A 26,346-nucleotide genomic window follows, 5' to 3' on the forward strand; every position below is an offset into this window, starting at 1 on the left:
CAAAGGCCCATAATGGCTGATCGTCTCTCCTTATGTTGCTGGCAGTCACTGGTCACTGCCAACAACCATTAGCTCATCAGATGTTGTAAAATGGTGCTTCCTTCTTTTTTTATTATCTAGAATATTTTATAAAAGAGGCCCAGTAGTACAGTTTATATCAGAAAGGTACAATAAATAATGCTAGATTCTTTCCCTTTACTCATCTGTCTTCAAAATAATGAGCTGGTTCCCTAGCACCTTCCAACAGTGAAGAATTGTTTTGTGTATCAAATGTTTGATGCAAACCCAAGCCATCGTGCTCAATTAATATTGGACAAAGGAGGCAAGAGCATACAGTGGAGTAAAGACAGTCTTTTCAATAAATGGTGAAAATTGGACAGGTACATGCAGAGGAAGAAAGAAAGAAAGAAAGAAAGAAAGAAAGAAAGAAAGAAAGAAAGAAAGAAAGAAAGAAAGAAGAAAGAAAAACCAGACCACCAACTTACACAAGAATAAACTCAAAATGGATAAAAGACTTAAATGTAAGTTGTGAAACTATGAAGATCTTAGAAGAAACCATAGGCAGCAAAATCTCAGACATCTCCCATAGCAATATGTTTACTGATACAACTCCTAAGGCAAAGGAAACTAAGGAGAAAATAAACAAATGGCACTACATCAAACTAAAAAGCTTCTGCACAGCAAAAGAAACCATCAACAAAATAAAAAGGGAGCCCACTGTATGGGAGAACATATTTGTCAATGATACATCTGCTAAGGGGTTAAAAAAAAAAGGAACTCATACAACTTAACAAAAGGAAGACAATCCAGTTTAAAAAAATGGGCAAAGGACCTAAATAGACACTTCTCCAAAGTGGATATACAGATGGCCAAGAGACATATGAAAAAATGCTTAAAGTCACTAATCATTAGAGAGATGCAAATTAAAACGACAATGAGGTATCACCTCACACCTGTCAGAATGGCTATCATCAACAAATCAACCAATGACAAGTGCTGGGGAGGATGTGGAGAAAAGCGAACCCTAGTCCACTGCTGGTGGGAATGCAGACTGGTGCAGTAATTATGGAAAACATTATGGAGTTTCTTCAAAAAATTAAAATTGGAACTGCCATTTGACCCAGTGTTCCCACTTCTAGGACTATATCCTATGGAACCTGAAACACCAATCAGAAAGAATATATGCACCCCTATGTTCATAGCAGCACCATTTGCAATAGCTACGATCTGGAAACAGCCCAAGTGCCCATCAGTACATGAGTGGATAAAAAAGTGGTGGCACATTTATACCATGAAATATTATGCAGCAGTATAAAAGAAGGGTCTCTTACCCTTTGAAGCAGCATGGAGGGACCTGGAGAGCATTATGCTAAGCAAAATTATTCAGTCAGAGAAAGACAGATATCACATGACCTCACTCATTTGTGGAATCGAATGAACAAAATAAGCTGATGAACAAAATAGACCCAGAGACATAGAAGCATGGAACAGACTGACAAATCTCAGTGGGAAGGCAGGGGAGGGTGGGTAAATGGGTGATGGGGAGAGATTAAACCAGGGAATTCATATGCATATATGCCAAGCCCGTGGACACAGATGATAGTGTGGTGAAGGCCTGGGGCAGGGGCGTGCAGGATAGAGGGGGTCAATGGGTGGGGGGGGAAGGGGGTATCTGTAATACTATCAACAACAAAGATAAACTTTAAAAAAATGAATGTTCGACGTGTTTCAATCCACTGCAGTTATTTTTTCATGTTCAAATTGTCCCACTTTGACAAGTAGGAGCTTCTTCCAGTGGTGTGCTGAGTCCTTTGGACAGAGCCGGTGGTCTTTGAAGCTACCAACCCTTTCTTGCATTCTTCAAACCCCTGGCCTGCCCCTCCTCTCACTGAATTCTGCGATTATTTTTCTCAGAAGACTAAGACCCCATGTTATAAACATTCTCAATTTAGTTTTTCTCATCTGTAAAATGGAGCTAATAACAGCGCCTACCTCATAGGGCTGTGAATTGACTTAAGATTAAATGACTTAATAATCAGAAAGCACCGGGAACAGTGCCTGACAGAAAATGAGTGCTAGATACGTATTTGTTAATAAATAACATCCCCTCGCCCTCACACACCTCCACGTCTCTCAGCCACTCCGCCTTTTCCTCCTTCCCTCCAGCCTCAGAGCTGGAGGTGCCCTCCCCAGGCTGAGTGTAGGGGCATCAGTCACTCAGCTCAGGGATCCACAGTGAACGCCTTTCCTTGGGGACGGGCACTCGCCTCCAGCACTCCACTCGCAGAGCCCGACAAGCTCTCCAAATACATGGTGCAGCCTGCGCCCCCAGCTCTCCAGCCAGGAGCATCTCTCCTGACGCCCTGGTCAGTTAGCACCCTGCCAGCGTCCTAGCGTCAGAGCTGCAAACATTGACTGCAGCTGTCCTAACAAGTCGACGAACACTCACGCAGCCACGTTTCCTTCCACCCGCCGGCTCCTGAGGCCCCGAGAATGTGCTTGGCTGCCCAGGCGACACAGGCTCCGGATGGACAGGTGTGCCCTTTCCACGGGCACCGGCTCCCTGCTGATGTGGGCACCACAGCCTGGAATGCCAAGGGCCTTCTGGGCCTTCCTATTCGAGTTCAAAATGGCCCAAGTCAGCAGATTCCGGGCAGATAAAGGAAAAAGGAGGCCCCAGAGAAGGGATAACGTCTAAAGCAGCGGTTCTCAACCTGTGGGTCGCGACCCCTTTGGCGGTCGCATGACCCTTTCACAGGGGTCGCCTAAGACCATCCTGCATATCAGATATTTACATGACGATTCATAGCAGTAGCAACATGACAGTGATGAAGTAGCAACGAAAATAATTTTATGGTTGGGTCACAACCTGAGGAACTGTATTTAAAGGGCCAGAAGGTTGAGAACCACCGGAAAGGAAAGGAGACCAGGGGCTGGCAGCCTGCAGGGATTGCTGACCCGGGTCTGCTGCACCCCCCTCAGCCTGGGTTGGAGGCCCCCAGCACGCTTGCCCTGGAGAGGCTGGAATGAGGGACGTGTTGTTGCCACTGTGCCTGCCTTTGGGGCCTGGGAAAAGGAAGCAGAAGCACAGCAGGCCTGGGAAATACCTGCCGAATCTCAGCATCAGCTTATTCCCACCTCTTTTCGTGAAGCCCATTCCCTACCTCTGTCCCCTGCTAATCCCCATCCTGACCTCCTCTCATAACCAGCTGCAGAAAGGAGAGCCTCCACTGGCTCCGAGATGACATCCCGACAACCAAGGACGAGCCTCAAGAGTGCCTACTCATCTGCCAAGACTCTGCTGCCTAAGGCGGAGGAGCTGGAGGCCGAGGACTACTGCACGCCCGGAGCCTTCGAGCTGGAGCGCCTCTTCTGGAAGGGCAGCCCCCAGTACACCCACGTCAACGAGGTCTGGCCCAAGCTCTACATCGGGGATGAGTAAGTACCTGGCCAAGCCCAGGAGAAGGTAGCAGGCCCTTCCCCAGGTCACACCCCTTGCCACCTCCAGGCCAGGACATTTTGCTTTTAAGGTTGGTTGTTCTGTGACTCTAATAGTTAGGGCTGGGTTTTTCTTCATATTACAGAAAACTCAGAAAAGGGGCTTAAGCAAGATTAAGGTAGATTTTTAAAATATATATTTTTATTGATTTCAGAGAGGAAGGGAGAATATAGAGAGATAGAAACATCAATGATGAGTGAGAATCATTGATCGGCTGCCTCCTGCACGCCCCACACTGGGGATGGAGCCCGTCCGTCACCTGGGCATGTGCCCTGACTGGGGATCGAACCGTGACCTCTTGGTTCATAGGTTGATGCTCAACCACTGAGCCAAGCTGGCCAGGTGAGATGGAGGTTGATTTTGCTTTCACATGAACAATGTTCAGAGGAAGGCAAGCTGGGACTGGCATGGGTCTCTAGGATCATTGGGGACTCAGGCTCCTGTGTGTCTGCTGTACCATCCTGAGGGTAAGGCTTTGTTCTTCAAGGTTGCTGCATGGGCTGAGATTGCTGATAGGGCTCCAGTCATCATCTGTAGGATCCAGGCTGCAGGGAGGTAGAGGGAAAGTAAAAGCAAAAGGGTGTCTTTCCAAACAGAAGTCCCACCCAAGACTTCCCCTGCCCCTAGCTGCAAGGGAGGCTGGGAAATGTAGTCTTTGATTTTAGCTGGGTATAACACCCACAAGAGGCACATCAACCTATGTGTGGAGAAGAAAAAGGTAAGCCTAGCAAAGTTCAGGTTGCTGTCCCTTTCTCTATATTTTTATAGCCACCATTCCCCATTCCTTAAACAATTGGGAAGCTCATACTGTATATAATCAATATATATAAAAGGCTATATATACCGACCATCCAACCATCCAGTAGGTATGATGTGCACTGTCCACCAGGGGGCAGATGTTCAACGCAGGAGCTGCTGAGCTGCAGTGACTTGGCAGCGGCAATTCTTGGGTGACGCACCCCGAAACCAGAGAGGAGGGAGCATGATTCCACCTTCAGCCGTGGGTTATGTTGTTGGTGGGGCACTGTCATCCCTGAATCTGGTTTACTGCACACTTGCGTTTATGTTCCACACCCTGTACAACAGCAACTTTGCAGAGTGCCCTCTCACACGCTGGGACCCCTTGGGGGATGTTGGAGAGCCGGTTTTAGCCCGATCCCCACAGGCCAGGCTGAGGGACCCCGCCTACTGGAGGGACCCCCGTTCACTTCGCAGGTGCCCTTCGTGCTGTGGCGCCGCCCCAGGTCCCGCCCCACTGGCCACTTTCTAATTAATTTCAATATGCAAGAATCCATGCACTGGGCCACTAGTATTAATAATAATAATGCCTATGACTTACTAAATACTTTGTGCCAGGCATTGTGCTAAGCATCTTGCATATACTACCTCACTTTATTTTCACTAAAGCCCAATGAAAGAGGTCATCTACTTATCCCATTTCAAAGATAAGGAAACTGAGGGTCAGAGCAGTTCATTAACTCTCTCAAGGTCCACAGCCCCGTAGGCAACAGAGAACTGGGATTCGAATGCAGTTTTGCCCAATCCAGAAGTTTCCATCTTAAATCCTCCCTCCACCCCCAGGATTCCGGCTCATGCTCCATCTCTCCAAGGAGCAGATGGTGCAGGGCCTCTGCATGTGTGATTTACACACACACACACACACACACACACACACACACACACATCATGCTGCTTAAAACTTCGAGATAACCGTCTAGTCAGGGAAACTCCAGGGACAGCCTCCCTTGTCTGGTTTTTCGTAATATTTTTAAATTGAAAAAGTTACAAAAATTACATGCCCTTCTGTACTAAATTAAATTAAATGGAGGGTTATAAAAATAAACTGCATAATCACCCTTTGTTTCTCTTAATCCTACCATGGAGTAACCAGTATTACATTTACTTGCATACATCTACTACTTTATGTATACAATTGCAAACATAAGCAAACATATACACACATAGAAAGGGTTTTTGTTTCTTTCAACAATTTTTTTAGAAAAAAAAGAATCATATTATATATACATTATTCTGCATTTTAATATTCCATAGTATAGTTGCACCACAATTTATCCAATCATTTCCCAGAATATTAGGGGAACCTAAGTGAGAGGTATACAGGGACTCTATACTGTTTTCTTTTCTTGTTGTTGTTAGTTTGTTAATCTTCACCCAGTGGTATTTTTTCCATTGATTTTTAGAAGAGAGAGTGCAAGCCCCCCGCACACACCCCGACTGGGCCAGAGATCAAACACGCAACCCAAGTACACGCTCTTGACTGGGAATTAAACCCATGACCCTTCAGTGTATGGGCCAATGCTCTAACCACTTGGCCCACTGGCCAGGCTGTTTTCTTTTTTCAAATAACAGCCTTATTAAGGTATAATTCACAGTCCATAACATTTTTCACAGGGTGAAGATTAAATGAGTGAAAACAAATGAAGTGCTAGAGTAGCAGCTGGCACATAGCAAATGCTCACTAAGTGCCTACATCATGGGTCTGAGTAAGCATCACAGAAGAGGTCAATTCCAGGCTTGTCTCTGGAAGATGGGTCGTATTTCAACAGAATTCTAGGCAGATGGGTCAGGATGAGAAGAGACATAGAGGTAAGGAGAAATAAGGTAATTTATCTGGAATTTAGGGGATGGATATGGTAGAAAGGGCACTTTCAGAAGACCTGGGATGAAACCAAATCCTACCACTGTGTGGTCAGCTAAGACAGCCGTGCTGCAATAACAGGCCACCCCAACAGCTCAGTGGCCCACACAATGATGGCTTATGTCTCACTCACATGTCATATCCACGGTGGGCAGGTCCTAACGGTGCTGCATGTCCACTTTACTCTGGGACTCGGGACCCAGGCTGATGTCCACATTTCATTGGCCAAAGCAAGTCCGTGCCAAAGCCTCACATCAACAGGGCAGAAAAGTGTCACCTTCCCCTAGGGAGGGGCAGCAAATATTCTAAAGGATAGCACACCATCTACCACAGCCACAGGCTACTGCAGGGGCGGTGGCTTTGGGCAGGTCCTTTTACCTTTCTGAGCCTATGTCCTCATCTCTAAAAATGGTTACTGAGCCTGGCGGTGTGGCTCAATGGTTGAGTGTCCACCCATGCATCAAGCAGTCACTGGTGCAATTCCCGGTCAGGGCACATGCCCGGCTTGTCGGCTTGATCCCCAGTAGGGGGTGTGCAGGATGTAGCCGACTGAAAAAATTTTTTTTAAATGGTTACTGAGAAGAGTCCAAGAAATATGGACTATGAAAGCATTTTATAAATTATAAAGTACTAGACAGATGAAAAAATTACTATTACTATTACTTAGTGAGAAAGAAACCTGGGAAGATAGGTCAGGGCCAGCCTGTGGCAGGCTGAAGGCCAGCCACAGTGCTTTCTGCAGGAAGTTAAATTGAGCGTCTGAGCAGGACAGATGTGTTCTAGTCAATACAGTGCCAGACAGTTGGCTTTGATGCCATAAGATACGCTTCCTCCTTCCACCAAGAAAATGTCACTGCCCTTTAGTTCAATCCAGCTCTGCCTAACTGAGCCCCAGACGCGCATGCACAGGCTGGGCAAGCTCCACAGTCAGTGTGTGACCTGCGTGCACGCGTGGGGAGGAGCCAAAGTCAGCACGACTGGTCTTGTCCATCTCTGTTCAGGGCCCCGCCCAGATGCCCACTTAACAAGCTGAATGAGACTCCCAGGTGCTTAGTGAGAGAGCGGTTGATTCCACTGCCAAGGCCACCACAGGGAGGTTACAGCCCAGCTGAGGGCAGGCATGGCAGCCTGTGCTCCTTGGTCTCTTTATAGGTGTTGCTCGAACCAGGGGAAAGCTCAGCGCTGGCTCCTCATGCACAAAGCCCCAGTTTCAATTTGATATTTGCGCTTAGGTTGAGTTCTTCCTTCCCCTAAAGCACCCAAGGTTTTTGAAAGCTGAGTGCCAAGCTCTGGAAGTTAGGGTGGTCAGGACCGGGAGTGAGGATGGACATCCCAGGGCAGCCAGAGCCTCCGGCTGTTTCTGGAACCTAGACCAGTGATGCCTGGAACCCGCTAGGGACCAGACTTACTCCCACAAAGCAGCCCACTCTTTCCCCGTCCTCTCTCCTCAAGGGCTTCTTTCTGGAGAGAGGCAGATGGCTGAGCATCTGCTCCGGAGCCACAATATCTGGGTCAAATACTGGTTTCCACGTGGCCTTGAGCAAGTCACTCAAACTTTCTGAGCTTCAATTTCTTCACCTCTAATATGTGGATTCCATGAGCTCATACATATGACATTTAGTGCATGCCTGACACACCCAATAACTACTATAGATCAGGTAAGTTCTGGTCATTTGAGTCACAGTGTGAGAGGAAGGTAAACGGTTACTATGTTTTGCCACTAAAGGTCCCTCTGTGCTAAGAAAACCCCCTGGTTAAATTTTCCCATGAGATGCTATCATGAATCCAAGGCCAGGCTGGAAGGAAGGTCCCTCCTAATGAGCCTTCTCCAGTCCATGCGCCCACTCACCCCACAGACACTGTCCTGGCCTTCCAGGGACCCAGGCGACCTAAGGCCCAAGGAGGCATGGCCTCAGCAAAGCCCTCTGGGCCTATGAGCTTCAGAATTTCTAAAGCATTTTCTCAATCCCAGCTTATTCCAAGGGGACTCGGCAAGTGGGGTGCCTGGTGACTCCAAGTCCCCATGGCTCACCAGCTCCACCACCACAACCCAGTAAGAAGAGGCCACGGATAGGAGGGGAAGTGGTTGGAGTTCAGGGTGCTGGGCCAGTAGAGGGGATGGGTCCAAGCCAACCAGTCACCTTTCGGATGTTCTCGTGGGGAAGTCTATCTCGGCCAAGCCACAGCTCCCCTCTCCCCACACATTTCCCAAAACTTGGTGGGAGTCTGAATCTGTCACAAGTAAGAGCTGCAAGGTCAGCATGGAGGAGAGCAGAAGCCATCAAGCAGGATTCAGGGCCCAGAGTTCAAACATCTTCCTGTTCTGGGACTCAGTTTCTTTACTTGTAAAATAAAGGGATGATTTCAAAGGCCCCTTTCAGCGCTAAGATAAAATTCTTTAAGAAATGTCCTATTAAATAAATTAGGCTTTATTAGATTCAAGCACATACATGTTGTATTACTTTTAAGCCATTTAAATTAGATTCAAATTAGGCTAACCAAGTGTTGCCCTCCAGAGAGCCAGGGACTGGCGTCAATGATGAGATAAGAATAATTCATCACCTCTTATCAATCAGCAGTCCCTACGTTGGAGCTTCCGCAGTGCTTAAGTATGCTTGAAAGCACTAAATTTCTGTAATTTAAATATTCTCACTTTAATCTCATTGACATCTTTCATTTGCTTAGCAAAACCTTTTTTCTTTTTTCCCCCGTAGTCAGCAGGAGGGAAAATATCCTGGCTACTGTCAAAGTGATTGCAAATTCTCAGGCAGGGCAGCCTCTGGTAGCAGAGCCTGGCTGAAACACCATAATTGAGAAATCCCTTCCCTCTCATCAACACTGTGGCGCTGTTCAGCTGCTCTGCGGCCTGAACGGTGGGGGCCAAAAGCAGCTCCCCGTTTTTCTTAAAACTCCAGTTGCTGCCAAGGTCTGGCTTTGAGGGTTATCAGCATCTACAGCTGCCCCTCCGCATAAAGCCTGACCCCTCACATGCCTGTGGCCAGCCCCCACCACCCTGAGCTTGCTTCCCAGGTGTCTCTCTTGCTCTTCTTGCTTTTCTGCTCCCAACCAGACCAACTCCCTCAAAAAAAACCCGAGGCATCTCCAGGGCTGGTTTGTCCCCGAGAAGGTCAGGAAGTGAAGTGAAGGCAAATCCATCAGCTGAGACAGTCCTCAGCCTGAGACAAGGCCTCTCACTGGGATGCCGGGACAGCCATAGCCTCTCTCCCCGCAAAGAAGGAACTAATGCAGCCTCAAGGCACCAAGTAGGGCTGAGATTCGACTTGCTTCCAGGGGGGGCCATGGCTAGTATGGAGTGCAGCCAAAACACAGCCTCAACTCACCCCTTATGTCCTGAATGTTACCCAGAAGAACTAGGAAACCTGGACTTGGAACCTCCAAATGCAGAAGGTGACCTAGGTGAGACTGGGCACCAGCCTCGGGCACGGTGAGTGGGGAGAGATTTCTAACAAGAGTTAAGAAGGCCAAGGCCACCTGAAGTCTCTGCAAGAGCCCGTCACTCCTGAGAACTAAGGAAATAACATCAATAAAAATCATGGTAAACATTTACATTATCAAGTGAATATATGACAGCTTCATCACGGAAAGTTTACAAAACAGAGAGAGAAAAAAGAAGGCAATTAACGTTTCCATTACCCATAATCTCGTTACCCAGAGACAACCATGGATCACGTGTTGCTGTACATTACCTATTGCTCTTTCCCCTCATTTCCCCTCATGTATCATTTAACCTTTCCTATTGAATAGTGCATCACTAGACTTGACGAAACTCTTTTAAGGAAAGGGCTTCCAGTGTAATTCATTCTATTTAACAAAAAGAGAAAACTGAGGGTCCAAAGCTTCGGTTGTTTCCGTTCATGCAGCAGTTTAAGCTTATACGCAACACCGGCCAGGCCTGTATTCTCTGAGGGGCCTCAAAACTGAACAGCTTCATCATCAGCAAATAATAAGAGCACCCAAGAACTAGAAAACCACTGACTGTCAGTTCACATCAGGTGAACTGACTGAAGTGAAAAGCTGGGAATATGCCTGGTGTATTAAATCCACCTGCAAGGAACAGGCGTGGTCAAGGAGAATATCACCACAAGGTCACGTCCATGAAATGATGTGAGACCACAACAGTGTTGCATGCATCAGAATCAGATTGCAGGATACAGGCCATAAGCAGATAGGAGTCCATAATTAGGTGCAAGAAATCAGTGGGCCTACCCTAGCCAGTTTGGCTCAGTGCATAGAGCATGGGCCTGTGGACTGAAGGGTCCCAGGTTCAATTCTGGTCAAGGGCACATGCCTGGGTTGTGGGCTTGATCCCCAGTAGAGGGCACACAGGAGGCACCAATCAGTGATTCTCTCTCAGCATTGATGTTTCTATCACTCTCTCACTCTCCCTTTCTCTCTGAAATCAATAAAAATATATTTTTTAAACAAGAAAGAAATCAGTGGGCCTCACAGACAGGAGGGTGGGGAGAACCACCCGATTATTAGTGGACTTTCTTTGATGCTCATAGCAGAATCCTGGCAACAAGGGACCAGCTGGTTTCTCCTGCCAGGAAGCTGGTGGCGGGCGTGTACAGCTATGTACACGCATGTCCTGCCTCCCTTCTGTGCGAGAGCAAACACCTGGGGAAAATGGGCTTTCAGGCAGGTGCTGAGGTATGTAGGCTGGGAATCAGAGAGCACCAAGGGGTCTGAAAAGGTGGGATGACGGGAGTGCTGCCCAAGGAGACTGCCCCATGTTAAAGTGCTCTTAGAAGGTAGGGGGTTGAAGCAAGCTTCCCAGAGGATCCCCAGAGGGGCTGGAAGGAAGCTGGGCCAGGCTAAGGAAGGAGGGAGGAAGGGAAGGTCTCTGACGGAGGCAATTGGGCTTTGCAAGAAGGGAGTCACTTCCTCGGCCCCTGCCCATCTGGTATCAGAATCCAGAGGTAGGCCAGGTTAGAGAAATGGGTCAAAAACAGGATATGACAACAACCTCACAAAGGCACTGCCTGAGTCCGATGAGTGAGAAAATGTCCAACCTCATGTGCAAAATAAATGAATGAAAACAAGGCACCATTTTGTTAGTGGTGTTTTGTTTTTGAAATTAGCAAATAGCAAAAGATAAAAATGGGAATCATTTGAGCAATCTTCCTAGAGGATAATTTAGTAGTGAGTATTACATGTATTAAAAATGCTCATACCCATTGACCCAGCAATGCCATTTTAAAAAATCTCTTTTAAGGATATAATCAGAGATGTGCTCAAAGAAACAGAGCAAAGTTGTTCATTCATAGTGTGTTTCTTATAATACCCACCAAACCCCTTCCAGAATAGTGATAGAGATAGAGATGGAGATGGAGATGGGGAGAGAGAAGGAGTGGGAGAGGGAGAGGGAGAGGGAGAGGGAGAGGGAGAGAAAGAGGGAAGACAAAGTCCAAAATAGGGGCTTGGTGAGATAGAATTGAGATTTACCTATAGAATGGAACAGCACAGAGCTATTGAAGCTCATAAGTTGACTTAGCAAGATGTTTACAATATATCACCATGTCAAAGGGGGTAAACTGTATATAGTGTTATACCCCCAGGCAAATCTCTATACAAATCTATGCCTAGGAGAACAACTGGAGGGTAGTGTATCAAACAGCAAATAATCTTTATCTTTGGGGGTTAGAAGCACCGGCGATTTTGTGCGTGTGCGCACACGAGGGGGTATGTTTCCCACATTCTGCATTGATCATGTATTATTTTTGTAATTAGATAACATTCGTTTTTAAGTGAACAGATTGCTGACATCTAGGATTTTTCTAAAACAACCAGAAACAAAGGCTCTGGCAGCATCTAGATTCTGGAAGTAAGTGACTAGGTCTGTTTTTCTTCTGAGATTTTCTCCTTCAACAGAGGCACATTTCTTAGTCTCTTTCCCACACCACATATCTGAGCAGGTGGCCTTAACACAAAACAAAACCAAAAACAAAACAAAACAGAAAACAATATAATGCCAGACCGCACTCTCTCTCACCCCCTACCTCCACTCCCAGTAATTGCTGAGCGAGGCATCCCGGCCAAGTGGGGATCTGCCTCCATCACAGCCGCTGTCTCCTGACTCACTCTGATGGTTTGTAGGTCTCCCTTCTGCCACTGGTACTCTTCTGAACCCTTGATTGGACTCTGAGTGCACCACGCTAGGGGGAAATCCCCAGAGCGGTGTGTGAGGACACCACCTCCGCTTCCCGGCCCAGGCAGCCACAGAGCCCCGAAAACCTGCCGTGGGCCTCACACACCCACCAGGGCTAACCCTCCCGCCGACCCTTTCCTCCCTCTTGGACACCAGGCAAAGCCAGCTCTTTGGGGTGAAGGTAGAGATGGCATGCAGTGAGTCTTGTTGCATCTGTACCCAGATCCTCGACCCCCAAGGCAGCAAAGTGCAAAGAGTTATTTATTCAAACTGCCATTCGATTATATTGAAACCCAGCTGCTGAACCCAGAGAGAACAGTCTTTACCGTGGATAGAAACTTCCTGTCAAGGACAGTTAATTTTCATTTTTCCACTGAGCTCAACCTCAAAGTGAGGTTGATTGCTACTCAGCAAGATGGACTGCATTAGTGGAGCCTTTAATTGAGCGCAGATCTATATCCCAAAAGCATAATGTTTGCTGTATACATACTTTGAGACAAGAGGAAAAATGAAAAGCAGACCTTTGTAAGGAAAAAATTGAAAGCAGAATGTGTTCCCTAATCAGGATGGCAGCACAAAGGCCAGCTGGGGGCAGGGGGCGGGGGGTGGAGGGGGGGGGCTTACTTGCAGTCCCCACCTCCCTACGCCTCACTTCTAATGGGCTATTGGCAAATGTTCCTAAAAGCTAATGCCTGTGTTTAGCTCCCTCTTTCCCAAACACTGAACTCCACCATAGCTCCTCTCACGGCAAACAAAGAAGCTCCAGGAAGCCAGCGATTGGTGAGGGGCCTCAGCGAGGGGCCATGGCACGTGCTTCTCCTGCAGGGCTCCTCGCGGCCAAGGGTGTTGATCCACGTTGGCATCCATTATGGCCATGTCTGTCCACCTCCTTTTACCAGTGGCCTCGAGATGAGCCCTCACCTGGAGCACAATGCCACTTTCGGCCTCTTACTGTTATGGTTCCAGGCCCTCGTCACCTCTTCCCTGAGCTGTGGAACTGGTCTCTGTCCTATTGAGAGAGATGTCCTCTTAAAGCCCGGATGGGATTCCCCCCCTTCTCAAATACTATCAAAAGCTCTCCCTGACCCTCAAATACAGACCCTGGCAGCCAAGCACCTCCATGATCAAATCCCACACTCCCTCTCCAAAAGTTCTCTCACATCCTATGCTCTGGTCAAACCAGTCCCCTCCTCCCTGTCCCCATTCCCAACCCAACAGCAAGTCTCCTGTGACAACAGCCTAGTCCAAGCCACCGTCCTCTCGTGGCTGTACAACTGTGACCGCCTCCAAGAGAGGTCCCCGCTTCTCATTTTTTGCCCCTCTCCAATCCTTCTCCGCACATCAGTCAAACTGATCTTTAAAAAAGTAAACAATGCTCACCCCTTCCTTAAGATCCTCTGTGGCATGTGTCATTCTATCACACTTAAAATAAAATCCAAACTCTTTCTCCTGCGGCCTACAGGGCCCACCATGTCCCAGCCCACCTTTCCAAATTCCTCTTGCACCACCACTTCCCTCATTACCACAGCCACACTAGCTTGCCTCCTGTTTGTGGCACTTGCTGTTCCCTCTACCTGGATGGAATACTCTTCCCCTACCAGCTTCTCATCCCTCAGTCTTCGCTGAAACGCCACCTCCCTGCAGAGGCCGTCCCTGACCACCATACCTGGAGCAGGACCACAGTGGTTCATGCTGCTCTTACTGCTATCTGGAATTACCTTGTTTATTCCTTTGTTGTTAATTTGTTCTCCCCAGGGGAATCTAAGCTTCCTACGGGACCTTTTTTAATCTGTTCATTGCTGCAGCATCAGTACCCAGGACAATGCATGGCCATTATAGAATCTAAATCATTATTTGGGGATAAATGATTGGATACAAGAAATAACAAACACTTCCTGAAAGGCCTTCATTATCTCCAGCTTCCATTCCTCATATTGTGCTGTCTTCTTGGCTTGGCTTGCCCTTGCCTCCTTCTACCCCTCCATGGCCTACGATCGACGTGTGAAGTCAGGCGGGTTCAAAAGCCCCTTCCCAGAGTCTCCCCTGAACGCTCTAAGCCAGTGATGGTGAACCTGTGACATGCGAACTCATTTTTTTGGTTGATGTTTCTTTGTTTTCTGTCATTATTTCTTCAAATAGGTTTTCAATATCTTGCTCTCTCTCATCTTCTGGCACCCCTATAATTCTGATGTTGGTACGCTTGAAGCTGTCCCAGAGGCTCCTTACACTATCCTCGCATTTTTGGATTCTTTTTTCATTTTGCTTTTCCGGTTGGATGTTTTTTGCTTCCTCGCATTTCAAATCATTGACTTGATTCTTGCGCTCCTCTGGTCTGCTGTCGGGCGTCTGTATAATATTCGTTATTTCAGTCCGTGTGTGCTTAATTTCTAGTTGGTTTCCCAATATAAGATCGAGGGTCTTATTAGTTTTCGTGTAGATCTCATTAAGTTTATCAGCAGCTTCTAAACAGTTCTTGAGAGACCTTAAAAGTGTGGTTCTGAACTCTATTTCTTCCATTGACAATTTTGTCCTGTTTCTTTGTCTCCGCATTTTGTTATGCTTCTTTGGTGCACCCCCTAGTGGTCTTTGTTCACAGTCTTATAGATAAATCTTGATTGTTGTAGCTAATTCCAGGGAGGGTTTGACCTCCAGGCCAAGTGGCTATGAGAATCAGCTGTGTCAGCAGTGAGAGAACTTCTGTCCTCTAGGGAGGTGCTAATCTAGCCTTTGCCTGAGGCTATCCGGCAAATGCCTCTGTGCAGGGCTTGGGTAGGGCGGGTCGCACAGGATCAACAGGGTGGGCCGGAGAGAGCAGTTATGGCGGCTCTCAGTCCTGTCCCCAGGGGCTCTGCCTCTCTGAGTCCCAGCACCCGCTGCAAAGCTTGGAGAGAAAGCTGCACTCGCTCTGACCGAAGCCCGACAGTCCGCTTCTCCCGTTTGAGCCTGGGTCCCTAAAGACTCGCCTGTATCTGGAGCTCAGAGTCTGCGACTCCCTCCCGATTGAAAACAACAATCGCGCCCTCCGCCGCCAGCCCGCTCCGCGCACTCCGCACCTCAGAATTTGACTTCAGCACTGCGCCTCCTCTGAGTGTCCGTATGTGTTTCTCTTTCCTCCTAGTTGTAGGACTTCCACTCAGCCAGCGTTCCTGTGGTTCTGGGTGATGTCCGTTCCGTGTTTTAGTTTCACTTTTGAAGTAGTTGTTCAAAGCAGCAAACTCTGGCGTTAACCTATGCCACCATCTTGGTTCCTCCGGTTGATGTTTCTTTGTTAAATGGCATTTAAATATATAAAATAAATATCAAAAATATAAGTCTTTGTTTTACTATGGTTGCAAATATCAAAAAATTTCTATATGTGACACGGGACCAGAGTTAAGTTAGGGTTTTTCAAAATGCTGACACACCGAGCTCAAAAGGTTCGCCATCACTGCTCTAAGCAGAAGTGACCCCTGTGTCCCCTGCCCCATGTTCCAAGGCCACCTACTTCACCATGATTTTACCCTGGTCCTGGAACTTCTTGCCGAGAAAGAGAAAGCTATAAACCAGAAAATAACTTCACCGTGGGCCTCAGGCACTTCCCCAAATCAATTCAAACACCAGACTGCTCAAGTATCTCTCCTCGGAACAGTGCTTTGCCCAACTAGGCAATGACTCCTTATCAAACCGAGGGCTTCGCATTGTGTTCACCAATCCCGTGAGCATCAGTACCATCCCAATCAGATCCTCCACTAAAAGCCCCGTCTTAAGCCATTCCTTCGAGCCCCAACCTCCAAACCCTATAAGCAGCCGAGGGTTCAGAGAAGAGGCCGCTTTAAAGGGCCTCCCCAGGCTGTGCGAGGTGGCCTCTGCCCCACACAGCTCTGCTGGATGAACGGTTATCCAGGGACCTGGGAGGGAGGGCTGGTGACAGCGCACTCCCGGACCACCGATGTCCGCACCAAGCTCTTCTGCATTTGGTGAGTGCTGGGAGAATGAACGCACCAATGAATAGTCCCCTTCCCTTCTCGAAGCATCCTAACCAGAAACGAGAAATGGCACAGGTGTCCAAGGGTCCATGAGAGCAGGGCTTTGGACTAAGGAAGTCCTGCATTTCAATGACGAGGCCTTATTTTGGAAGCCAGGATCCCCTGCAGACACCAGTGGGCTGCCTCCTAGCTCCGCCCCCCCCCCCCCACCCCGCGCCCCAGTTCCAGGCTAAGGAGCCCACAGCCCACACGGCCTCTCTCCTGTGCGCTCAGGGCCACGGCGCTGGACCGCTATAGGCTGCAAAAGGCGGGCTTCACGCACGTGCTGAACGCTGCCCACGGCCGCCGGAACGTGGACACGGGGCCCGACTACTACCGCGGCATGGACATTGAGTACCACGGAGTCGAGGCCGACGACGTGCCCACCTTCGACCTCAGCGTCTTCTTCTACTCGGCGGCCGCCTTCATTGACGGGGCGCTCCACTCTGATCACAGTAAGAGCCCCGCGCCCCTAACGGCCCCGCCCCCGCCCCGTGGGAAGAGGGTTCTATGCTCTGGGCGTCGGCTCCCCTCTCAAAGCCGACCCCGCGGGGGTTCCATGCGGATGAGCTGGAAAAGGCTGAGCCCCCGGAGGCTGTCAGCCTGCTGGTGGAGTTCCGGCTTTGATGGCATCGGCCTGGGGAGGGTTCGGAGGGGAGGCCTTTGGCCTGAAGCTCTCCTCCCTAAGGCACCTCCTCCATCCTCCCAAAGGAGGGGGGGTCTGGGAACCCTCACAGCTGGGATGCAATTGTGCCTGTGCCCAAACCCAAAGGATAGTCAAAGGTTTGAGGCCAGAAAGCCCTCAGGCAGCTGACTTGAGTGGAAAATCTGTGGAAAGATGGCAAATTCTCCTGCCAACCAACCAAGCCCACAGCCTCCCTACCCCCTCATCCACCCGACCCTCCCTAAGTCCAGTAACACTCAGTCTAGTGACCACCTAGCCTTTATAAGTGGCAAACTATATTTGAGACTGAGCTTTGCACCTGTGATGTCCGAGTTTCCCGGGGTTAATTTGAAAGCACGGTGCTGGTCCTTGCAGTTTCAGCTGCCCTAATCCAGGGAAAGGCTACCAGGCTATTTTGGAGAGAAGGGCACACTTCAGGAATGCGTCAGGTAAGACAATATGCAGTTACGGCTGCAGGGTGGCATTCCATAGAGGCCACAGGGACCTCACGGCCCTAATTTCTGTTCTGACTTCAGCCGCATGTGTCACAACCCTTTATGGGACCATCACATAATTTGGGGTAACCAGTGACAGTAGCCCCTCCTCATTTGCAGTTTCACTTTCCCTAGTTTCAGTTACCTCCAGTCAACCACAGTCTGAACATATTAAATGAAAATTTCCAGAAATAAACAATTCATAAGTTTTAAATTGCACGCCAATCTGCGTAGCGTAATGAAATCTCGCCGCGTCTTGATCCATCTCGTCAGGGATAGGAATCATCCCTTTGTTCAGCATGTCCACGCTGTATATGCTCCCTGCCTATTAGTCACGTAGTAGCCATCTCGGTTACCAGATCGACTGCCTCAGTATCGCAGAGCTGGAGTTCAAGTTCCCCTACGTTACTTAATGGTCCCAAAGTGCAAGAGTAGTGATGCTGGCAATTCAGATACACCGAAGAGAAACTAAGTGAATAGGTGAAAGTTCTTGAATTAATAGGAAAGAAAAAAATTGTTTGCTGAGGTTGCTAAGATCTTACGGTAAAGGAATCTTCTATCCGCGAAATTGTGAAGAAGGAAAAAGAAATTCGTGCTAGTTTTGCTGTCTCACCTTAAACTGCAAAAATTATGGCCACAGCGCATGACAAGTTTAGTTAAGATAGACAAAGCATTACATTGGTAGGTGGAAGACAGAACAGAAAATGGGTCGTGATTGATGCAACCTGTTGCACCAGAAAGCATGGAGCCTATACAATGATTTCAGCAAGGGATCCCCTGAAATGGGTGCCACCAAGCCATTTGTAAGGGATGGTTGCACAGATTCAGGAGTAGGTTGGACTGAAAAATAATAAAATTACTGGAGAGGCTGCGTCTGCCAATAAAACAGCTGCTGCCACATTTCCGGCAGAGTTGAAGAAGTTGCTTAGGTTCAGTAACTACCTGTGGTTTCAGGTATCCACTGGGGGTTTGGGAACACATCCTCCACGGATAAGGGGGACTACTGTACTGAACGCTTTCTTAGCACAAGAGGTTGGGAGCACAAGGCTCACCGCCTGACCAAGTGGCCTGCTTCAGGAACTTGCAACCTGTGGCCGGGCCGGGGCCATGCCTGCTGCAGTCCCAGGCCTTGACGGCCGTCCCAAGGTGAACCTGGCCCCCCAGCCGGCCATAGGCACCAACAATTGGTCGTTATTTTGGTTCACAGCAATGTCATGATGAAAAAGAAACTCATGGCACTGAAGTGCTTGTATTCGGGGATGCTTCATTTCAAAGTCACTCTTTTATGAGTCTATTTATGGGCCACCTTTTGGGTTGTGCACAATCTGGGTTTCCAAGCAGGATCAAAAAGCAACTGGACTCTGACTCATCACCATGAGGTAAAATTCGCCTCGGAATATTTGAAGTTAACTGAAGACATATTTGACATGAAAAAACAACAACAACAACAACAAAAAGCTACAGTACCACCACCCAATCCTTCAGTTCACTTGCCATGACTCTATCTTTTGCCTTCCCCTTAACGGGAGGGGGCTGGCAGGCTTTGGAGAAGACAGGGCTGGGTTCAGATCACAGCTTAGTAACAATGTGATTTCTCTGAGCCTTAGTTTCTGCATCTGGTGGTAAAAATATTTACCTTGAAAGATTATAATGAGGCTCCGCAGCAACCGACATAAAGCACTTAGCACAGAACCTGGTGCGCAGCAGGCTCTCAGATGTGTTTGATAGAGAGAGGTCATGCACCGTGAAACACACAGCCACACCAGCACATGCACATCATCATCATAAAGTTTCCAATCCCCAAAGAAAAAAAGACATTCCAACTTTGAACTAGTATGATATGCTCATACGACAGCTTGTTTTTGGTTCCCGGCACATGAGTTTGGAGTCAGCCCACACTGCGGAGTCAGGAGAGAATGGGACCCTCAAGTCCTGTTTGGGCCTGGGCAGATCACAGAGCTTCGATGCGGAGAGGTCAGGCTGGTGTGGATAGTGACTGGTAGACCAGACAGTCGAAAGCACCTCGCAAAGAAAGGGTCAAGTGGGAAAAGTATATGCCCATCTGGCGTGGCTCGGTGGTTGAGCATCAACCTAGGAACCAGGGGCCACAGTTCAATTCCCCCTCAGGGCACATGCCTGGCTTGTGGGCTCCATCCTCAGTGTGGGGCATGCAGGAGGCAACAGATCGATGATTCTCTCTCATCATTAATGTTTCTATCTCTCCCTCTCCCTTCCTTTCTAAAAATCAATAAAACATCATTTAAAACAAAAACAAAAAACAGTCTCTTTAAAAAAAAAAAAAAGGGAAGGGAAAAGTATATACCAAAGCCAGAGAGCATGCAAGGGTGGGGACTAGACTGTTGGCTGGGGATGGGGACCAGGGCATGGCTGCATTGCCAGGTGGGAGGCTGGGCTCCCTTCTCAGTACCTTGTGCACTTACATTTTTTGTTGTTGTTAATCCTCACCCAAGGGGATATTTTCCATTGATTTTTTTGTAGAGAGAGTGTAAGAGAGGGAGGGAGGGAGAAGGGAGAGAGAGAAAAACATCAATTGATTGCCTCCCACACCCACCAGGACTGGGGCCCACAGTATCAAACCTGTAGCCCAGGTATGTGCCCTTGACCGGTAATTGAACATGTGACCCTTTGGTGTGCAGGCCAATGCTCTAACCACTGGGCACACCGGCCAGGACTGTGTGCTTACATATTTAAAGATTTCCTTGAGTTGAAGGCTCAAAGTCCTACCTGCTCAGGACCAGGCAGTGTGCAGGAGTGAACGGAGCTGGCTGTATGTACGCTGTGGGGTGTGGTTGGGGTGCTTGTGGCCAAGTGCAGAGCTCATACTCCTTCCCAGGGGGCAGCTGCTGCCCAGTCCCAGCCAACGTTTGTTTTGTGATAACCAGCGCAAATGTGGTAGATCCGACTTTTCAGGAAATGTCTCCAATCTGGGATTTAATGTAAAATCACTCGATTTTTAAGTGTTGGCAACACATTGAAAATTTCTTAAAATGCTGTGAAGGCCAAACAAAAGAAACCCACCGGCTGTCAGTGGGTAACCTGTGCCCCCAGGAGTCACAGGAACACAATAAAAGGCTGGCCAGCTGGGCAGCGGCATTGCCACGGACTCCCCGCAGTGGCTGTGCCTGGGCCCGGCCTGCCGGCCTCGTCGGGCTTTGGGAAACCAAGGGACACGACTACAGCATGTCAGAGCCAGGCCCAGGCGCATGTTTCTTATTATACTCTTGATGTAAGAGGTGTTGATGGACAGTCTGGCCAAAAGGCAAGGCGTCTCTCTTTCCTCTTATCTTTCCTCTTCTTCCTTGGCTAGTGTCTGCCAAGGGCACACGGCTTCCCTCTGCTGCCCACAGCGCGTCTCGCTCCCTCTTTTTGAAAAGCACTGCTCGTGGAGCTGGGGAGTCAGCCCAGGGCGCCCACTCCCACCAACCCTCCCTGACTACTCTTTCTGAGAGAACCCTGCAGGCAATCTGTCCCCCTGGAAAAATCTTAGAGATCATCTAGCCCAGTGTCCCGCCCCAGGAGCTGGGGACCCAGCGGCCCAGAGGAGCCAAGGGAGGTGCCCAGGGCCATGGAGCACATGGGAGGCCCCTGGTGGGAACGCCTGTCACTCAGGCCTCACGGGAGAATCCTCCGCCCGTATTTTGAGCATCCGGTGACTTTGCTGTGTAACAAGTCACCAAATATTACGGCACGTGAGGCAGGGCAGCTGGTGATGGGATCTGAAACAACGGAACCTGTCATTCCTCATCAGAAAAACAAGTCCTGACAAAAGCCTGCCATGGGGACCCCGCTTGGGCTGCCTTCACCGCTCCTGGCGCGACTTGGGGCGGTTTTAATTTAAGGAAATCATCGGAAAAATCCCAGGGCAGACACCAGGAGGCTCTAAAGATCGGGTCTTAGTATCACCGCTCTCCTTTCCTTCCTTCTTTTTCTTTAACGGATGGTCCACGGCCTGCTTTCACACCAGCTTAAAGGCCATTGTGGCTAAGGTGGGCAGTGAGTCAGTAAAGGAAGGCTGCATCTGAGCAGGAGGCGGATCCCTGGTGCCTCTGAGCTGGAGGCAGGGCCGACTCTCAGGTGCTGTGAGAGTCTTCCCTCTGCGGCTCACTCGGGCCTGCCCCTTGGCAGCTCAGAACCCGCCGTGCCCCCTTTATCCGAGGACGTCCGCGAGCCTGACCGGTTCGGGAAGAAGTATGAACTCTGGCTTTGCACGCCGCTGAGGAGGCAAGGTCTGAGCGAGAGACAGGCCAAGGGCATCCCCCAAACCCAGACAGGAGGTGTTTAGGGAGTGCACACCTGGTGGGGGTACGGTGGTGCAGGTGAGGGGGTGCGGGGTTGGGGGCTTGGCCTGTATGTCTGATTTGAGTGACAGAGGCCTACCTCCTGGTCAGAAGGGAAATACGCAATTGGGAAGCCGCAGAGATTCTGGATTTGGGTTTTCTTCATAAGATTCAACTTTTGGGAATTCAAGTTTTGGTAAAGGCCTAAGGGGAAATATTTCACTGAAATCACCATTTTCCCCCAAACATTAAGATTGTGACCTATAGTGTGGGTACAACCAGCATTTCTTTTTTAAAAAATGGAATAGATTAGAATAGAAAATAGCAGCAGGCATTGTGCGTGGGAAAAGTGCTTATTACTTTGTGAAACTTTCGTCTGACACGCACGCTGGTGATTCCGATTCCCCCCTTAGCGTTTAAGAGCTTCAACCCTGGCGGCAGGTGCTGGGTCCGAACCACACACACTTCAGCCACTTCCTAGCTGGGCGGCTTGGAGTCCCTTCTCTGCACTTCAGCTGCTTCCTCTGAAAAACGGGGACGGCCTTTCACCGGCCTCATCAGCTTGTGAGGATTGGCTACAGTAAGAATACATAACAACATACTTGGAAGATGTGGCGTGAGCTGAGGCTATGTTCATGTTAGCGATGAATTGTAAATACTGTTTCTGGGAGCCACACCAAAGGGTTTGAAAGCTGCTGACCCAGAAAGTGCCAAACCCTGACAATGCTGCCTCCGCCCAGGGCCTGACCCCAGCTGGTATCTAACTCCCAGAGAGCCCCCTGCTCTCTCTGGCCAGGGCCCTGCTGGGAACAGGCCAGCCTTCCTGGCCTTCTCTCCCTCCTGACAGCAGTTTCTCACCACCCCATGCTGGGCCCCAACGGGTGGTGCTTAGCAGAGCCCCAGAGCAAAGAGGGAGCAGGGCCCTGAGGGACTGGGGCCGGCCCTTGACTCCAGGGGGACCTACCACGCTCACATGGCTGGTGGCATTAATGCCACCGTCACAAAAACAAATTTAGTTCCAGGAGCTCCTGCTGGGGCTGAGCACCACCCCCACTGCACCCCCACCAAACCCCCTCTCCTTCCTCTCCCACCCCCTCCTCCCACTCAGCAGACTTCAGGCTCCCAAAAGGCTTAATGAACTACAGCTTTCGTCTGTTCGGAGCATTTAGTCATGACAGAAAGAATTACCCTTTTTGCCAGGAGAGGAAGAAACGCTTTAGTTATCAGCCGGCTGGCGGGGGGCCAGCAGCCTCTGGAACAGGGTGTGGGGATTAGGATGCCAGAGGTAGACATGCCACTCCAGCCGTCCCTCAGGGCCAGTTCCCCAAACCCGGCTGCAGGAAGGGCGTGGCCCTGCTTCTCGCCCTCCTTTCAGGCCAAGGCGCACAAGGCAGGGGCGGTGAGGCCAGGCTCGTGTAGCTCAGCAGCATGAAGGCTGGGACCGGAGGCCGCCGGGTTAGCTTGTGGGGATCCGTGGAAATGGACGGTGATAAAGTGAATGGCTCTTCATGGAACACCTCTCCCTATCCCCACGATGTGTGGAGAGGCCATCAGTAGAGTCCTTACTGTCAGGCAGGGTGTGCCGGCCTCTCTGACCAGGTGGGGGTGTGGGATGGGGATCCTGGCGCCTGGGGTTCAACCCTCTTGGAGTCCTCATGCTGCCATGGCTGCTGGCCATTCCCACTGTCCTGGACATGGTCCCCTGAGGAAGATGGGAGGGACACAGGGAGAGCCATGTCCATTCAGAAGTGTTCTTTCCAAGCTGTTCTCATGTCCTGGCGATGCTCCAGAGACCCGTGGATGTCCATGAATGTCTTCTTGGTCATCTTTCCCGGCCTCAGGCCCGAGACTCAGGAACAGGGACAGCACTGGGGTCCCACAGCTTGAGCTGCCTCAGCCAGCTTGACGCCAGCAGAGCGATCGCACAACCAGGGAGGGTGGCCACTGGCCTAGCAGTAGTGGGTACAGCCAGAGATCCTAATCTCAGTATTTTCTCTGTCTCAAGAGCATGATGGCCAGTGTCCAGCACACAGTATGGCCTCAATAACACGTTGTTTTGAACTATTTCTTGTGCTGGCACCAGGTTCCTGAGTGACCTCTGACAAGTCCTTTCCCTCTCTGTAAAACAGGGAGGATGATACTGGAACCCTGAAGGCTGTATTAAGGAATAACACGGTGGACACTCACTACGTGAGCTCTAGAGGCAACAGCTTCATGTCAAGGCTTCGCAGCGGGGCCCAGACACTGCCATGGCAGTGGCCAAAGCGAGTTTTGTTTACGCAGGTTGTATCTATCAGCACTTACCCTATTGGAAAGAAAAACTGAAAAGTTGAATACTCATTTTAAAAGGATGAAACACACTATTGGATATTGACATAACATTTTTATGAAAAATTATATTTTCCAATACAGTTAGGGAGAAGAGTGGTATTAATTTACATTGTTGCAAATCTCTTCAATGCGAGGCTTATTAGAATCCAGTTGGAATCTGATTAGCTTCTGCATTCAATCTGTTGTGGTACATTGTTTTGGTTGGCACGGATGAAGAAAATCCAGCCTCATCAGCAGCAGTGTAGCTGGAGAAGGGAGGGCTGCTCTAATCGCCTTTTCAGGTAATTGTGGGTATTCTTCTTCGATACTACACCCACACTTGACAAATGATAGCTTCTTTTTTTAAAAAGTATATGATTTTGTTTATTTTTTTTAGAGAGAGAGGGAGAGGGATAGAGACATAGAAACATCAATGAGAGAGAAACATCAATTGGCTGCCTTCTGCACATCCCCTACTAGGGATCGAGCCCACAACCCAGGCATGTGCTTGGACCAGGAACTATACTGGTGACCTCTTGGTTCATGGGTCGACGCTCTCAACCCCCAAGTCACACCGACCGGGCAAATGATAGCTTCTTAAAGGCTAGCTGTGATGTGGAATCTGAAGCCGTATCAATAAACTTCATACTCAGTTACATGAAAATCCACTGGTCTGTCTTTGAATGGATGTTTTACCTATGCATGATTCTGTAAAATCTTGTATTTGGTCATTTGGTTTACTCAGTTATGCAGATCCTCCAAATGTTGACACTTTCCACTAGACGTTATCAAAAACACATTTGTTAACTTCATCACTCATCCTAACAAAAATCTTCAAAGTATTGGGAAACCATCAGCTTCACGGTGATAGATACAAGTTTTCCAAAACTCTTAATATTTGCTCAAAAGCTTGCATTTTATCACTGGCAATAAAGACCATCCGTTGTTTTCTGTGATGTGGCAGACTGACTGTGTTCGCTTTTGAGCCAAAGTCTGCCAAATACCCAAGTTTAAATGGCCATGGTTTTCCTGTCATCCATTCTTTTAAGTAAAAGGGTGTCTTATGAAACAGTGGCCAATTCAGCTTGCAACTCGGTCTCCCTGGTGCTTCTCCCACGATAACTATCGCGCTTCGGCATGCAGGCCAAGTGCTGTATGTGTGCTTCCCAGTTCATCACACAGAATATTAAGAAGTGTAACCAAGGGCTGAAATTTGATAAATTAATTTGTACGGCCCATCAGGGATATTCTTAAGTGAAACTAGCTCTCCCCGCCCACCCCCCCCTGCCCCCCCCCCCGGGTGCCTGGTGGTGAAGAATGCCATGATGACTAGCTAGTTTGCTGCCTCTTGTCCCCACTCCATTTCAGATAAGATCCTGGTTCACTGCGTCATGGGCCGCAGCCGCTCGGCGACCCTGGTCCTGGCCTACCTGATGATCCACAGGAACATGACCCTGGTGGACGCCATTCAACAAGTGGCCAAGAACCGCTGTGTCCTCCCCAACTGGGGCTTTCTGAAGCAGCTCCGGGAACTGGACAAGGAGCTAGTGCAGCAGAGGCAACAGGCCCCACACAGCGACGACGGCGGCGAGAAGGCCAGTGAGAAGGAGCTGTAGGGCGCCCCTTGGGAAGGGAGAGAGAAGGCTGATCGGGCTCTGGTCCGTGACTCCGTTTGTTCTGGAGAAGGGACCGTGCAACCGAAGCTTGACTTCTTCCAAGTCATCTGAACCTTCCCGGGTGCATGCGATGAACAGGGAGGATGCAGGGCTGCCTCCCGGACTCCAGTATTTGGCTTCGCAGCGGAACTGGGCCGACAGGCCTCCCAGCAGAATTGGTTACAGATGGACACACCGTTCTACATAAAGGCGCCTATATTTTTTATTTATTTTTTGTAAGATGGGAGAAGAAAAGGATTTAAAAATGTGTAGGCATTGTGCTGTGATTAAATGTTTGGCTTGGTCTGAAAGTCACATTCTTAAAAAATAATTTTAAAATAGAAATATATTTTCTAACCACAGAACGTGCCCGGGAGTGAGTCCCCTTCTGAGGTGTATTTCCTTACTGCCTCCCGCATCCTCTTCTCCACGGGATCCCTAGACTCAGGTCCCCTAGAGATGCTGCCGCTCACTTGGTGGGGGTTGGGGGGGGGGATCCTGAGCCCCTGTACAGAGGCCCTGCTTTGGGCTCCCCCACCTTCCTCAGGGAGCCAGGGCTCTTCAAATGTTTAGCCAGAGCTGCCACTACCCAGA

At 49.2% G+C, this 26,346-nt stretch overlaps 1 protein-coding gene across 1 annotated transcript; it reads left to right on the forward strand.

Annotated features, from left to right (window-relative positions):
- The first annotated feature begins 3,216 nt into the window (after window positions 1-3,216).
- Window positions 3,217-26,346, forward strand: DUSP29 (dual specificity phosphatase 29). Its single transcript, XM_059661905.1, has 3 exons — window positions 3,217-3,438; window positions 16,566-16,786; window positions 25,466-26,346. The coding sequence occupies exons 1-3, from the start codon at window positions 3,242-3,244 to the stop codon at window positions 25,711-25,713; spliced, it is 666 nt and encodes a 221-aa protein (XP_059517888.1). The 5' UTR covers window positions 3,217-3,241; the 3' UTR covers window positions 25,714-26,346.

The sequence above is a fragment of the Myotis daubentonii genome, chromosome 13 (assembly GCF_963259705.1).
Source record: "Myotis daubentonii chromosome 13, mMyoDau2.1, whole genome shotgun sequence".
Taxonomy (NCBI): domain Eukaryota; kingdom Metazoa; phylum Chordata; class Mammalia; order Chiroptera; family Vespertilionidae; genus Myotis; species Myotis daubentonii.

Bases quoted from the DNA above. Each gene is read 5' to 3' on its own strand.
- DUSP29 (XM_059661905.1), top strand. From the start codon at position 3,242: ATGACATCCCGACAACCAAGGACGAGCCTCAAGAGTGCCTACTCATCT. The intron at 3,439-16,565 runs GTAAGTACCTGG...CTGTGCGCTCAG, and splicing joins AAGCTCTACATCGGGGATGA to GGCCACGGCGCTGGACCGCT. The intron at 16,787-25,465 runs GTAAGAGCCCCG...ACTCCATTTCAG, and splicing joins GGCGCTCCACTCTGATCACA to ATAAGATCCTGGTTCACTGC.